Source organism: Chrysochloris asiatica, unplaced genomic scaffold (genome assembly GCF_000296735.1).
Source record: "Chrysochloris asiatica unplaced genomic scaffold, ChrAsi1.0 scaffold00100, whole genome shotgun sequence".
Classification (NCBI taxonomy): Eukaryota; Metazoa; Chordata; class Mammalia; order Afrosoricida; family Chrysochloridae; genus Chrysochloris; species Chrysochloris asiatica.
This window is the reverse complement of record NW_006408618.1, coordinates 3305276-3322058: the sequence shown is the minus strand read 5'-3', so window position 1 is coordinate 3322058 and position 16783 is coordinate 3305276. Positions and strand designations below refer to the sequence as shown.

Sequence of the window (16783 nt, the reverse complement as noted above, 5' to 3'; positions counted from 1 at the left end):
TTTGCATAGTCAATAAAGCACAGGTAAGCATCTTTCTGATATTCTCTGCTTTCAGCCAAGATCCATCGGACATCAGCAATGATATCCCTCATTCCACGGACTCTTCTGAATCTGGCTTGAACCTCTGGAAGTTCTCTGTCAATATGTGCTTGCAGCCATTTTTGCACGACCTTTAGTAAAACTTTACTTGCATGGGATATCAAAGACATTGTCCAACGATTTCCGCATTCCATTGGGTCATCTTTCTTTGGAATGGGCACAAACCTCTTCCACTCAGTTGGCCACATAGTTGTCTTCCAAATTTCTTGGCAGAGATGAATAAGTGACTCCTGTGCTGCCTCACATTCTTAAAAGATTTCAATTTTTATTCCATCAATTAATTCCTGGTGCCTTGTTCTTTGCCAATTCCTTCAGTGCACCTTGGACTTCTTTCAGCATCATTGGCTCTTGATCATTTTCAAACAGCTGAAAATCAACCATTTCCTTTTGGTACAGTGACTCTCTGTTTTCTTTCCATCTCTTTTTACGTTTTTATTGTGAGGTTTAAATGGAGAAAAATCAGTTTTACACTCATCCTATCATATTTTGTTTCATTGCAATGATTACAATATCCTCCATGCATCATCAAATAGCCAAAGGGTACACTCCACAGGCCTGCCGACCACCACTGTCAGCACACAGCCCCTCTGCCTCCCTGAGTCCAGTGTCTCCAGCCGCTCTATCTGTCCACGTCATCGTCTCTGTCTCCAACCCTGGCATCTCTGCCTCTCTGAGTAGGGTCCTGCTCTCTGCTCTTCTCACTTGATGGTCCCAGGGACCTCCGCTCCTGGGCTGTAAAATCAATCACTCCCCTACTTCTACCTCTATATTTCCTACCCTCACAGTCAGCCCTGATGGCAAATATTCACTATTGAGCCACAAGACTCTTAACGCCATTTCCTTTTGCCAGCTCGGTTCCAATGGATTGCAAATCATTCAGTGGAGATTCTACCTTCCACCGCCGCCCTGTCTGGAACTAGGCTTCCTCTTGAAAGCTTGTAAGCCAGTCACTTATTGCCTTTATAGGCCCCCTTCATTTTGAGTAGCTAATGCCTAAGTTGTCCATCCCGATCAACCCTGTGTACCGAGGGGATGGGAGTGATGCTCACTGTAAAGATTTGTTCCCTTTTTAGAGCTACTACATCCATAAGTATAGGTAAAGTTCATCAAATTGTAGCAGGTTATTTTTTTTTCTCTCTCTCTCTCTCTCCCTCTTCTTTCTTCTTCTAGTCGAGTTCTAATCACCCAGTCATTGAAGCCAGGTCAAGCGGGTACTATCTGCAAGTATGGGTGTTTTTGCATCTCCCCTCACTTCTTATCAGCTGGATACTTCACTCTCCGCTCTAGTCCTCTGTGGCCATGTCACTGCCTCTGGGCCCAGGATTCCCTGGGTCTTGCCGTAACTGCTGCCATCCAGGTCTCCACCCGGGTTCACAGGGGTCTACTGAATGTGGTCGGACTTAGCTCGCAACTTCATTGCTGTTCATCTCCCCCTCTTCTCCTTATTGGTGACCAATGTGGTCACCAGCCAGACAACCTGTCTGCTCATGTATTCCCTTGAGTCTTAGTTTTGGAAGGGAGTTTGCGCTGAGGGGTCCCGACCACTTGCCTTGATGGCTCCCAGGCAAACAGCTTACTTCTTCTTGTAGTAATCAATCAGACTGCTGTTATTGTTTCGGATTTTTCCTGCCAGTCTTTCTTTTACAAAGTTATCTTCTGCTCTTCTAGCTGCTCCAGTGGAAATTTCCTACCTCAGTAGGTTCTGGATTCCATCTATGGTCTTACACAATGTAAAGTCTCCACAGGAAGCCTCTTTCATTGGGCAACTTCTAGCCCTCTTTAAGGTATTCCAATAGTTGTAGGCTGAAGACAGACTTACAAGCTTTCTGTAGTGATGAATCTGGTTATTCCTTTCTATCCTCCTCAAGTTTCTATTTTACAATGGTAGGCAATGGAAACCAAGATTCAAAAGAAAGCCAAGCATTTTAATATCATTCCCTTATTTTACTTCTTCAAATCATGCAATTCCTGTATCCCGGAGCCCTGTTGTTCCAAGGTTGTGTATACATCATCATTTACCTCTGTGTTACTTAGCCCATGCAAACCTGCCTAACTGTTCTCCCATCAGCCTTTTTCTTCCATTCCCCTCCTGCTTCTTGTGTATTGTCACCCCACATACCCCAAGCTATCCTGTGTCTATTCCTTACCCTGTGCTCTGTCTTCCCCTCATCCCATACAGCCTGGTGATCAGCAAATATATATATAAAAATTTTTCCCCCTTTTAGCATGGGTTCTCATTCTTACTCTTTTACAATAATGGTCCTATGCAGTATTTCTCCTTTTGTGACTGACTAATTACACTCAGTATAATGTCCTCAAGGTGCATCCATGTTATGCGGTGGCTTGCAGCTTCCTTGTTGTTCTTCAGGGTAGCATAGAATTCCATTGTGTGTATGTACCACAGTTTGTTTATCCATTCTTCAATTGATAGGTATTTAGGCTGTCTCCATCTTCTCTTTTCCCTAGCTGCTTTCAGGATTCTGTCCTTATCTTTGATTTTAGAGAGCTTGATTATTATATGTCTTGGTGATTTTCTTTTGCAGTATATACTTCCTGGGGTACGTTTGGCTTCTTGAATGTTTATCTTCTAATCCTTCAAGATGTTAGAGAAATTTTCTTCCAGAAGCTCTTCAACTATCTCCTCTGTGGACTTCTCTGATTCTTCCTGTTCCGGAGTGCCAATAATTCTCAAGTTGTTCCTCTTCACATTATCCAGCATGAATCTTAGACTCTCTTCAGATTTTTTAAATCCTTTTTCCCCTTTGTTCTTCTATATTATCAGTATTGAAAGATTTGTCTTCCAGCTCGCTGGTTCTGACTACCATCTCTTCAATTCTGCTCCTTTCCCCTTTCAGTTTATTGTCCATTTCTGATATTTTATTATTAATCATCTGGACCTCTTTTTGCAGGTTTTGAATTGTTTCCAATACTGTATTGATCTTGTTTGATTGCTCTTGCAGTACTTTGCTGACTTCTTCCTTGTTTTTCTCCACCCCTTTTTGGAGCATTTGAATTTGTTTCCATATCATTCTTCTGAATTCCTTCTCAGGCAAATCCAAAACCTGCTCTTCCTCTTCTGGAGAGCCTTTGTCTGTCTCCAGCTCATTTTCTCAGTTACTCTGTTCTGTTTTGGGACATGTTTTGAGATTTTTTGTTGTGTGTTTTTTTGTTGTTGTTGTTTCCAGTACTTATGTGGGTTTTTAATGCTTAAATGGATGTTTGTTGCTGTGTTATTATGCTTACTAGTTGTCTCCTGGTGGATATGATCAGGAGCTAGGCTTCCCTTTTTCACGTGTAATGCTTAGCAGGTGTTATTGGCACTTGTCACAATGGTGGAATATTATGGAGTATACTTGTAGCTTGTCTATATGGCCATGATTACTGTCTCTTCCTGGGTAACATAGGGAGAAAAAGCTTCCATCTCCAGGAAAAATGAGTGATCCAAAGGACCAAAAGCAGAAGCCATATTAAAGCAGAGACAAAAACCACCACTTTGTAACAAAAATAAAACTGTGGCCGATTGGCCAGTCGCCTTGCTACACAGGTAGTGTGTGTGCATCGTAGAAACCTCCAGCAGTGGGTGGGGGTGTCTGCTCACTCAGGCCCCTCCTCTAGTCACTACCACAGAGGTATGTAGATATATATTGAGAAATTAATGGGAGAAAGATCTTCCACTACTTTTGTCTCCGAAAGTCAGTTAGGTATCTGGGTGTACACAGTGTAGTTCTCGAGATAGAAGCATCCTTTTATATTGGGGTTTTACAGATTGTTCATATGGTTTGTCTGTGAGGCCTGACAGGCCTGCTTTATTCTTGCTGGATATGCTGGAGAATAAAGGTTCCCGCACAAGTTAACTTTAGGGCTGTGACCCAGAGGTTGATGTCATAAGCAGCTGCCAAAGAATCTACCCTTGGGACTGATAGGGCTCTTTTTCTCTGTGCTGTGGGCTAAACGATGGACATTTTTTTTGGGGGGGGGGGCAGTGCACACCCACCCGCCTGAAGCATCTGGGCTGGGCAAAGAAGGTGCCAACAGGAAAGAGGAGGAAAAATGTGTAGAATCAGCTCCGCACCTCATTTGCACATCACCGCACCACTTTTAGAGCCAGTTCCCTGTGCCGGTTGGGTCATCTGAACTCCGCCCAGGTGGGGTGGCTGCAGAGCGAGTCCCATGTCTTCAGGATTCCTAAATTGCAGTATTTTCCTTTTATCGTGATTTTTCCACTGGCATGTGTGTGAAACTAACACCCTGCACCTTATGTTAGATCCAGAGTTCTGGTGCTATTCCGTGAAAGCATCTTCTCTGGGTTTTCAGTCTCTTCCCCACGGGGACTGTCCTACCTTACTCTGGCTCTGGCGCCGTCAAAACCAGAACCAGGGCTCCATCTTCTTTTGATGCTTTCTGCATCATTCAATAATTTGCAGAATTCTATCATGTGATCTCCAGCATAATTTCTATCACCAAGGCCATATTTTCCAACTACTGATCCTTTCTCTTTGCTCCCAGCTTTTGCATTACAATTACCAGTAATGATCAATACATCTTGATTGCACGTTTGATCAATTTCAGAGTGAAGAAGTTGGTAGAGTTCTTCTATTTCATCCTCACTGGCTTTAGTGGTTGGTGCATAAATTTGAGTAATACTGGTATTAACTGGGCTTCCCTGTAGGTGCATGGACATTATCCTATCACAGATGGCATTGTACCTCTTTACTGATCTGGATATGTTCTTTTTGACAATGAATGCAACACCATTCCTCTTCAATTTGTCATTCCACATAGTAAACCTTGTGGTTATCAGATTCAAAATAGCAAATACCAGTCCATTTCAGGTCACTAATGCCTAAGATATCAATATTTGTGTATTCCATTTCATTTTTGACAATTTCTAATTTTCCTAGATTTATACTTCATATATTCCATGTTCTAATTTTCATTGGATGTTTACAGCTGTTTCTCTTCATTTTGAGGTGTGCCCCATCAGCAAATGAAGGTTCTGCGGGTTTTGCTCCCACGGGCTTTACTCCATCTGTGTCACCACGGCCAACTCTACTTTGAGGAGGCAGCTCTTCCCCAGTTGCATTTTGAGTGCCTTCCAACCTGAGGGGTTCATTTTCCGGCACTATATCTATCTGATAGTGTTTCTCTGCTATTCATAAGGTTTTTAGTAACTAAATATTCAGAAGCAGTTCATCACTCTTCATCGTCTGTCTTATTCTGGAAGCTCATCTGAAACCTGTCCACCATGGGTAACCTGCTGGTACTTAAAATACTGGTGGCAAAGCTTCCAGAATCACAGCAACTCACAAGCCACCACAGAATAACAAACTGACAGATGAGTGGTTGGGGTCGCACATTAGAGAAAACAAAATTCGTACAACTGGACTAATAAATAACATGATAAACAGAAAATAAACTGAAGTTGTCAAAGGCTTCATTTTGCTTGGATCCAAAATCACCCCTCATGAAGTCAGCAGTCAGGATATCAAACGATGTATTGCATTAGGCAATGTGCTACATAAGACCTCTTTAAAGTGTTCAAGAGCAAAGACTTCAGTTTGAGGACTAAGGTATGCCTGACCCAAACCATGGTATTTTCAATCGTTTCATATGCATGTGAAAGTTGGACAATGAATAGGCAAACATGCACAAGAATTGATGTGTTTGATTTATGGGGTTGGAGAATAATATTGAAAGTACTATGGACTTTCAAAAGCACAAACACATTTGTCTTGGAAGAAGTATAGCCAGAACGCTCCTTAGAAGTGAAGATGCTGAGGCTCTGTCTCTTGTTCTCTGGACATGTTCTCAAGAGGGATCAGTCTCTGAAGAAAGGCATCATGCGTGATAAAGCAGAGGGTCAGTAAAAAAGAGGAAGACCCCAATGAGACTGACTGAGACAATAGCTGCAACAATGGGCTCAAAAATAATGATTGTGAGGATGGCACAAGACTAGCCAGTTCTCATTCTGTTGTGAACAGGGTTAGTATGAGTTGGAACTAACCGGATAGCACCTAACAACAAAAACAACAAGTCTTGATATGCTACAGGGTTTCACTGATGTGTTTAAAAGGAAATACCAAGAATCTCTGTAAATCAGTACCACATAGCTGAATGAAAAAGGGCATATGAGAGCAAAATGTTAGAAATTACTGAAAAAACAATTACTGGAGGTTTCCAATGTGTCAAGCACTATGATAGGTATTATGGGGTGGGGGGGAACTCAACAAATAATTATAGCATAATATGGTAGGTACAGGTATGTTCACAATGCCTAGGAAATAACAGAGGAATTAGTTACTCATTTTTATGGCATCAGAGAAGGTTGTATGTAGGAAGTATTATTTGATCTTTGAAGGTAAGTAAGAATATAAGAAGTAATCAAGAGGTAGAGACATTCCAAGGAAGAACAGCATGCACACTTGCAGGAAAAGAGGTGTGAGAAAGGCTGGCTCATGTGAGCAATTGCAAGTAATTTTTGGTGGATGTACAGTAGCATGTTTAGAGAATAGTAGTGTGCCATGGAAAAGACATGTATGTCACAGTAACAGGTCTAGGCTGACAACTAGGGTCACAGACACAATATTAAAGCAGCAACACTCATATCTGTTTTCTAATTAACAACTCAAATGAAAACTGTAATAGAAAAAAATTCAAATTTTTACTCACCTTTCAACACTATTAAGGTAAGAGGATCCATCATGGCCTCCTACTGCATATAAAAGGTCATCAAGAACACTGACCCCAACTCCACATCGCCTCTTGCTCATTGAAGCTACCATTCGCCATTCGTTAGTCTGTGGATCATATCGTTCAACACTGGAGATGGCATCCCCACTGCACCAACCACCAACTGGGGAAATAAGAGAAATGGTCAAGAGAACACTTGTCCTAACGCATAGAATGTGCTAACCTTTCATTGGTGACCTAAGTCTTGGACTTACCAAATAAATGTCCCTAGAAGCAGGTCAATCCATACATGTTATGAATTTAACTTATTCTGCTGGGATTTTAAAAATTTTTAATTAAGCTCATATTATTATGTGCATTTTACAGAGGAATATGCTTTGGAGGTAATATGGCATGCAATAAATGTTTTTGTTAAGGGTGTAGAGTTGGTTTAGACTCATAGCAACCCATGTGACAGTAGAACAGCTCCAGAGAGTTTTTTGGGCTACATTCTTATTGTGTGTGTGTGAACTGAGTTAAGGTTACAGAGCAGATCATCATTTTACAGTAAACAAATCAGATACTTTGCTTCATTTCAATGACTACAATCCCCTGAATATAGCGTCACTTACTCATTGTCTCCCTGTGATTCTTGTTTCAATCTGTCCTTCTTTCCCAATCCTTTTGAATTTTGTCCTTTAGGTAAATGCTACCCTTTTGATCTCAAATGGTTAACTATTCGATGGTATGCAGACCTTAGTAGGATTGTTGTCCCCACTATATACCTAGCTACTGCTTGGCTGAAAACTGAGTCATGCGGGTGGATTGGTTGCATTTACAGAAGCGATCACCAGAAAACTAAGGTTTGAATGCTACTAGCTATATAGTCTTGGGGAAATCCTTTAAAGTCTTGTTGAACCATGTTATTGTTGTTGTTAAGTGCTGCTGAGCTGGTTCCAACTCACAGTGACTCTGTATTGGGTTTCCAAGGAATGGCTGGTTCCAATGAATTTGAACTGCCAACATTGTGGTTCAAAGTGACCTGTGCATTTTCTTATAGTGCCATACCTAGTTTCCTCAAAAGTGTGATTTCTTTTAAAGTGCAAAATGCTACATAAATGAAATGCATTATCAAAACCCAAAGAAGAACCAAACCTCAGAAGCTGCCTTTTCTTTTATGCTATAAGGGGAAATTGGTTTTGGCTCAAGGACTTCTGGTGTGGATAAACACTGGACTGCTAACTGCAAGGGTCACTGACTCGATAACAATTCATGATTAAAGTAGTACAAAAATGTTTATAATTTAAATTACAATTTATACTATTTTTGACTACAGTCTATACTTATTTCTTAATTACTCGATTTGACATTGAAGATCAGAAAGTATTTTGAAGAAGCTATATTTTTCATATATGGATATCACCTAAAATTTCAAATTAAGTACTATAAAGCTTCTCTGAATGCTTCTGACAAAAAAAAAAGTTATGGCAGATACACTTAAACTGTCTCTATTTCAATCCAAAATAAGTTAGGATTCTGGAGCGTATAGTGTGAACTCTAAGAACACCTATACCTCAAAATATCTAAAAACAATAAACTTCTAAAGAGGTCTCAAGTAACTTCCTGAACCAGACTAAAACAAGTATTTCTGACTTCATTTTAGGTAGATTTGAAACTACACTTTTTACATTTTAATAACTCTCAATGTGTCACATAAATTAATTTTGCTACATTTTAATTTTGAATGAAGATGTCTAATATTAAATTACAATAAAATCAGTGTAAATTAATTACTTTAAATTTACATTCAATTCTAAATATATGTTGAGTTATTTCAATTATCAGGGAAAGCATTCTAAATTTTAAAATAAAACTTGCCCGCAAATACTATATATGTTGTTGCTGTTAAGTGCTGTTGAGTCAGTTCTGACCCATAGTAACCCTTTATAGGGTTTCCAAGGAGCAGCTGGTGAGCTTGAACCACCGACCCTGCAGTTCAAAAGACTTTGTAGTCCTAGTGCATTAACCCACAGTGCCACACCAGGACTCCAATACTATATATAGTATAGTATAATCATTAATGATTATATGTGATTTCTCCCAGATGCTTATAGCTCTCGTGTGGTGTTGTAGGATAAGCATTGAACTGGGAAACAAAGTCAGCAGTTCAAACCCAGCAGCAGCACCTCGAAAACCCTGCACAGGGTGGCTATATGTCAGAATCTACTTAACAGCATTTAACAATAACAATCATGAAATATAGGACATAATTTAAAGATGGATGTCATTAAAACCAGCTTTTCATTTGATTGTCGTTAAATGCCATCAAGTCAGTTTTGACTCTTAGCGACCCTGTCCAGGGTTTCTGAGGAGCGAATGGTGGATTTGAACCACTAATTTTGCAGTTCAACCTGACCTTGTGGTCAAGTGCGTTATCCTGCAGCGCTATACCCGGACTCAAATTACATGTTTCCGAATTCAATTAGTATCACTTCAAAAATTGTATTCTTAAAAACTAATGGAAAAATAAAAATTAAGTTTCTAAGAATCAAATTTAACCCTTTCTTCTGGATGAAGGAGCATGAAAATGAGAAGTTTGCTCAATTCTACAGTTTCATGGTGATTCCATGTGAATTATGAAATTTCAAAGCAACATAATATGGCATAACTGGGATAAAAATAGTCAATTAATTATTACTACTTAGAAAAATAGAGTACATGCATAGGAGCCCTTGTCCTGGGAGCCCTTAATTGAGTTAAACAGCGTATTAAAGAAAAAATAACACATAAAAGGAGGAATGATTTAATATTTGTGAAATGCTAACTATTAATTATTTCAAAGTAATATTTGGTCAAAAACCATCATCACAAAAATAGCAACTGTGGTGCAGTGAATTATTTAATGTGTCTTCTAGTCATAGTCTTTGTAAATTCCCACTAAATGACTTTTTCCTTATAGTTCTTGATAAGAGAATGTGAGGAAAGATGCTGATGGATTATATGATTCAGTTTTGAGTGATTGTTATCAGGGTTAATTGTGAAAACCTGGAACTCTAAAATGGGTTTAAAATGAGCCATCTCTGAAGCATAAGAGCACTATCATATTATCATCAGAGAAGAGTCAGGAGTAGAGCATTTCTTTTGTATTCCCCCAATCCTGCATACTGAGTATCTCTGATGCAGAGGCAGAAAGCTGTGACACTGGAGGAGAGGCATAGGAGGAGCAGCTGCAGAACCGAGAACGAGAGCACAAGACAGAGCAGTGGGCTTCCCAGTTCACAGAGTAAGTAAAGCTGTGTGGCTGTGGATAGGAAGTTTGCTTGCATAGTGGGGTGCCACTAGCCTCTTAATTGGGGAAGCTAGATTTACTGATCCACAGAGCTAGAGCTGAGTGTCTCAGGCTGAAGCTTATGGTGGGGTGATGTGTCCTATGGGCATTTATCAGCAGACCTAAAAGAGCTTTGTAAGATTGCTGGAGCAGGGCAGAGGCCAACAGACCCATGACTGAGAGGCCAAGGACAAGAGACAGTACTGCCTTAGGACATAACAGAGGAGAAACTAGAAGAATTGTGCTCTGAGCATTTTAAAACCAGAATTGTAACTTGTTAACTTCCCTAATAAACCAAAAAACCGTTCTATGTGGACACTGCAATGAATTCTCAGCCCATTGAGTAGAGACAGTTGTGGGAAAGATAGTGCCATTTTTGCAGCAACTTTCAGAAATAATTTGGAATAAGGTTCACTGAGCTGTGAACATTTAACGTAAGAGAAACATATAATTATTATTTATTATTTTTTTTGCTGTTGCTGTTTTGTTGTTTTTTATACTCCCTTTTACCTTTGGGGGAACTCTTCCGCTCCCTGTATTACCAAAGAAGAGAACTGCTGCCATATAATCAAGCTACAATCACACCCTATAAAATGCCACAATCCAGGCAAGAACCAATACCAACTGCCATACACCAGGGAGACAGACAACACCTGTGAAAGGTAGTCTGAGTTGAACAATCAGTGTGAAAAGGGAAGCCCACATCTTGATCACCTCTACCTGGAGGCAATCAGAAAGCATGAAACAAAACAAAACACACTCAATTAAGTATCAAGGCCACAGATAAACACTAAACATGCCCAAAAAGCAAAAGCAGAGGACCATATCAGTACATGTCCAGAAACAAGATAAAATGTCTGAGACAAATAACCTAGAGGTAGACCTGGACTCCATTCTGGAAGGAGGGCAGGCCTTGGAAATGCCTGAGACGGAATTCAGAAAAATGATTACAAAATGTTTCAAAGCACTTTACAATTTAGTTGAGAAAAATAAGGAAGAAGTCAGGAAAGTGCTACAGGAAGAATCAAATAAGATAGATACAACATTGGAAACAATTCAAAACCTACAGAAAGACGTCCAAACAATCAATAATAGAATATCAGAATTAGACAATACACTGAAAGGGCAAAGGAGTAGAACAGAAGAGATGGAAGGCAGAACTAATGACCTGGAAGACAAATCTCTCAATATCACTAAGATAGAAGAGCAAGCAGAAAAAAGGATTAAAAAAAAAAAAAAATCTGAAGGTCTAAGATTCATGTTGGAAAACATGAAGAGGAGTAACTTAAGAATTATTGGCATTCCAGAACATGAAGAATCACACAAGTCCACAGAGGAGATAGTTGAAGAATTGCTGGAAAAAACTTCTCTAACATCCTGAAAAGTGAAAAGATAAACATTCAGGAAGCTCAACGAACCCCAGGAAGGATAGACCCCAAAGGAAAATTATGGAGACATATCATAATCAAGCTCTCCAAAATCACAGATAAGTAGACAATCCTGAAAGCAGCTAGGAAAAAGAGAAGTGTGACATACAAAGGCAAGGAAGTCAGATTAAGGTCAGATCTCTCAGCAGAAACCATGCAGCCAAGAAGGCAATGAGGAGACATATATAAAACCTAAAAGACAAAAACTGGCAATCAAGAATCCATTATCCAGCAAAGCTATCAATTGAATACAACGGTGTAATTAAAACATTCCAGGATAAACAGAAGCTAAGGGATTTTTCCAAAGCCAAAGCTGCGCTACAAAACATACTAAAGGAAGTTCTGAGGACTGAGAACCAATGAGAATAGACAACAACCAGAGATTGACATATGTGGCAGACCTCCCAGAACTAAAACAACAGATGGAAGAGTCAAGAACATAACAAAACTGTAAGAACTAACTCAGAGAATCTGGGAAGTCAGTCTATGACCAAAACAATTACAATGTGAAAGAAGGAAAACACGTTGGAACAGAGATCCAGTGATCCTTGTTCTTTGCCAATTCCTTCAATGCACCTTGAACTTCCTCTTCAGTAGCACTGCCTCTTGAAACCTCACGAAACAACTGAACATTAACCATTTCCTTTTGGTACAGTGACTCTGTGTATTCCTTCCATCTTCTCTTGATGCTTTTAGCATTACTCAATAATTTGCCCAGAGAATCTTTCAATAATGAAATTGAGGCTTGAATTTTTTCTTCAATCCCCCCAGCTTGAGAAAAGCTGAGCATGTTCTTCCCTTTTGGTTTTCTGATTCCAGATCTTTGCGCATTTTGTTGTAATATTTGGCTTTATTTTCTCGAACTGACCTTTGAAATTTTCTGTTCCCCTTTTGTACCTCCTCATTTCTTCCATTTGCTTTAGCATCTCTACGCTGGAGAGCAACTTTCAATGTCTCTTCTGACATCCTTCTTTCTTGTCTTCTTAATAACTTTTTGTTTTCTTCATGTATAATGTTCTTGATGTCATCCCACAACTCTTCTAGTCTCTAGTCTTTAGTGTTTAATGTATCAAAACTGTTCTTCAGATGATCTCTAAATTCAGTTGGAATATATTCAAGGTCATATTTTGACTCTCGTGGACTTGTTTACATTTTCTTCAGCTTCAGTTTGAATTTGCATATGAGTAATTGATAGTCTGTTCCACAGTCTGCCCCTGGCCTTGTTTTCACTGATGATATGGAGCTTTTCTATGGTCTTTTTCCGCAGATATAGTCAACTTGATTTCTATGTATTCCATCTGGTGAGGTCCATGTGTATAGTTGTCAGTTATACTGTCTAAAGACAGTATTTGAAATAAACAAATCATTGGTTTTGCAGAATTCTATCATGTGTTCTCCAGCATCATTTCTATCACCAAGACCATATTTTCCAACTGCTGATCCTTCCTCTTTGCTCCCAACCTTTGCATTCCAATCACCAGTAATGATCAATGCATCTTGCTTGCATGTTTGATCAATTTCAGATTAAAGAAATTGGTAGATTTCTTCTATTTCATCCTCACTGGCTTTAGTGGTTGGTGCGTAAATTTGAATAATAGTGGTATTAACTGGGCTTCCCTGCTATTGTTGTTGTTGCTAAGTACTGGTGGAGTTGTTCCAACTCATAGCAACCCTATATAGGGTTTCCGAGGCTGTAAATCTTTATGGGAACCGAAAGCCTCAATTTTCTCCCGAGGAATGGCTGGTAGTTTCAAACTGCTGACCTTGAGGTTAGCAGTCCAATTTGTAACCATTACGCTACCAGAGCTTCTTTGGGCTTCCCAGCAGGCACATCCTATCACAGACAGTGTTGTACCTCATGACTGATCTGGATATGTTCTTTTTGAAAATTAATGCAATACCATTCCTCTTCAATTTGTCATTTCCGGCATAGTAAACCATGTGGTCATCAGATTCAAAATGGCCAATACCAGTCCATTTCAGCTCACTAACACCTAGGATATTGATGTTTGTGCGTTCCATTTCAATTTTGACAACTTCCAGTTTTCCCAGATTCATACTTCATACATTCCATGTTCCCATTTTCAATGGATGGTTACAGCTGTTTCTCTTCATTTTGAGTTGTGCCCCATCAGCAAATGAAGGTTCCGTAGGCTTTCCTCCCACATATTTTACTCCACTTGTGTCATCACAGTCAACTATACTTTGAGGAGGCAGCTATTACCCGATTGCATTTTGAGTGTTTTCCAACCTGAAGGGCTCATTTTCCGGCACTATATCTGACAGTGTGTGTGTCTCTGCTGTTCATAAGGTTTTCAGTAACTAAATATTCGGAAGTAGTTCATCACTCTTCCTTCCTAGTCTGTCTTCATTTGGAGGTCATCTGAAACTTGTCCACCATGGATGATCCTGCTGTTATTTAAAATAGCAGTGGCATAGCTTTCAGAATCACAGTAACTCACAAGCCACCACAGGATAAAATCGACTGTACTAAATGGAGGGAAAAATTAATGCACTATAAGGTAAACTCAATGAAAATTAACACTTTACAACATACCAAGAAAATTAAAATCCAAGAACATAGAAACATTAAAAATATGAGGAAACTACAAGAAAGAATACAAAAGCCATAAATTCAGCACAAGAAGACACATAGAACAAAGAAAGCAGAAACACCACACAAAAAAGCAAACATAATGGCAGCAATTAATCCATACCTATAGATAATTACATTGAATGTAAACGGATTAAATGTATCAGTTAAAAGATAGAGGGTGGCAGAATATATAAGAAAAAAATATCCTTCAGTATGCTGTATGCAGGAGACACATTTTACACACAAAGGAAAAAAAAAAACAGATTAAAAATCAAAGGATGGAAAAAATATACCAAGCTAATTGCAATAAAAAATGAACAGGAGTGGTGGTACTAATCTCCGATAAAATAAATGTTAAGGAAAAAACCAGCATAATACATACAGACGGAAATTATCTCATGATTAAAGTGACAATTGAACAAGATGACATAACCATAATAAATATCTATGCCCCCAAAGAAAGAGCTCCAAAATACATAGAGCAAACTCTAATAGATTTGAAGAAATAAATAGACGAATCTACAATAATAGTGGGCAATTTTAATACACTCTTTTTAAAAATGGATAGAACAACCAGAAAGAAACTTGACAAAGACACAGTGGAACTACACAACACAATCAGCCAACTGGATCTCATAGATGTGTACAGAGCATTCAACCCAACGATAGCACATGGAACATTCTTTTCCAGTGCACATGGAACATTCTCTAGAACAGACCATGTTTTAGGCCACGAAACAAATCTACATAAACTTACAAATATCAAAATACTATAAAGCATGTTCTCAGACCACAATGCTATCAAATTAGAAATAAAAAATAGGAAGACCAAGGAAATCAAGTCAAATACATGGAAACTGAATAACACCCTGCTGAAAAGTGACTGGGTAGTAGAAGAAATTAAACGTGAATTCACAAAGTTCCTAGAAATAAATGAGAACGAAATCATAACATACCAAAATCTTTGGGACACTGCGAAAGCGGTGCTGAGAGGACAATTTATTGCAATAAATGCACACATCCAAAAAGAAGAAAGAACCAAAATTAACACATTAACACAGCATCTACAACAATCAGAAACAGACCAACAGAGGGAACCTACAGTCACCAGACAAAAGAAATAATAAAGATTAGAGCAGAAATAAATGAGCTAGAAAACAGAAAAACTATAGAAAGAATCAACAGGACAACAAGATGGTTCTTTGAAAGGATTAACAAAATTGACAGACCACTGGCAAACCTAACAAAAGAAAAGAGGGAGAAGACAGAAATAACACGCATTAGAAACCACATGGGCGATGTCACAATGGAACCAAAGGAAATCAAAAGGATAATAACAGAATACTATGAAAAGTAATACTCCAACAAATTTGAAAACTTAGAAGAGATGGATACATTTTTAGAGTAACACAACCTACCTAAACTTAACCAGAGTGAAGTAGAAAACCTGAACAGAACCATAACAAAAGAAGAAATTGATCAGGTCATCAAAAATCTCCCAACCAAAACAAGTCAGGCCCAAATGGCTTCACTGGTGAGTTCTACCAAACATGCAGGGAAGAGCTGTCACCAATTCTACTCAAATTATTCTGGAATATAGAAGAGGATGGAAATTTTCCTAATACATTTTATGAAGCAGGCATAACCCTCATATCAAAACCAGGAAAGGACGTCACTAAGAAAAAAATTATAGACCAATATCCCTCATATACATAGATAGAAATTCTCAACAAATCCTAGCCAACAGAATCTAGCAGCACATCAAAAAAATAATACATCATGACCAAGTGGGATTCATATCAGGGACGCAAGGATGGTTCAATATTAGAAAAATAATCAACGTAATCCACCATATAAATAAGAAAAAAGCAAAGACCCACACGAGCATATCAATTGATGCAGAAAAGGCATTTGACAAAATCCAACATCCATTCCCTGGTAAAAAACACTCAACAAAGTAGGAATTCAAGGGAAATTTCTCAATATAACCAATGCATATACACAAAACCAACAGCCTACATTACTTTCAATGGAGAGAAGCTGAAAGCTTTCCCTCTGTGAACAGGAAAAAGACAAGGATGCCCTTTATCACCACTCCTATTCAATATTGTGCTAGAAGTCTTAGCAAGAGCTATACGGCAAGACAGGGAAATTAAAGGCATTCAAATTGGCAAAGAGGAAATAAAACTCTATTTGCAGATGATATGATCCTATACATAGAAAACCCCAAAGACTCCGTAAAAAAAGCTACTAGACCTCATTGGAAGATTCAGCAAAGTGGCACGATAGAAGATCAACATACAAAAATCAGTTGGATTCCTCTATACCAATAACAACAGTACTGAAAAGGACATTAGGAAAGCAATACCATTTACAACAGCTGCCCAAAGGGTGAAATATCTAGGAATAAATGTAACCAGAGAAACAAAGGACCTATACAAAGAAAACTACAAAAGAATACTACAAGAAACCAAAAGAGACCTACAAAAATGGAAGAATGCATCATGCTCCTGGATAGGAAGACTTAACATTGTGAAAATGTCAATACTGCCCAAAGCAATTTACACATATAATGCAATCCCAATACAGATTCCAACGGCATTCTTCAAAGTGATGGAAAATAATTACAAACTATATATGGAAAGGAAAGAGACCCAGGATAAG

General features: G+C 38.8%; 1 protein-coding gene across 1 annotated transcript in view; it reads right to left on the bottom strand.

Annotated features, from left to right (window-relative positions):
• The window catches only part of KLHL20 (kelch-like family member 20), a 140602-nt gene that overhangs the window by 29789 nt on the left and 94030 nt on the right, over positions 1–16783 (bottom strand). The window contains exon 7 of the mRNA XM_006867054.1: positions 6769–6952. Coding sequence (XP_006867116.1) covers positions 6769–6952 — 184 coding nt within the window. The remainder of the gene's footprint in view (positions 1–6768; positions 6953–16783) is intronic.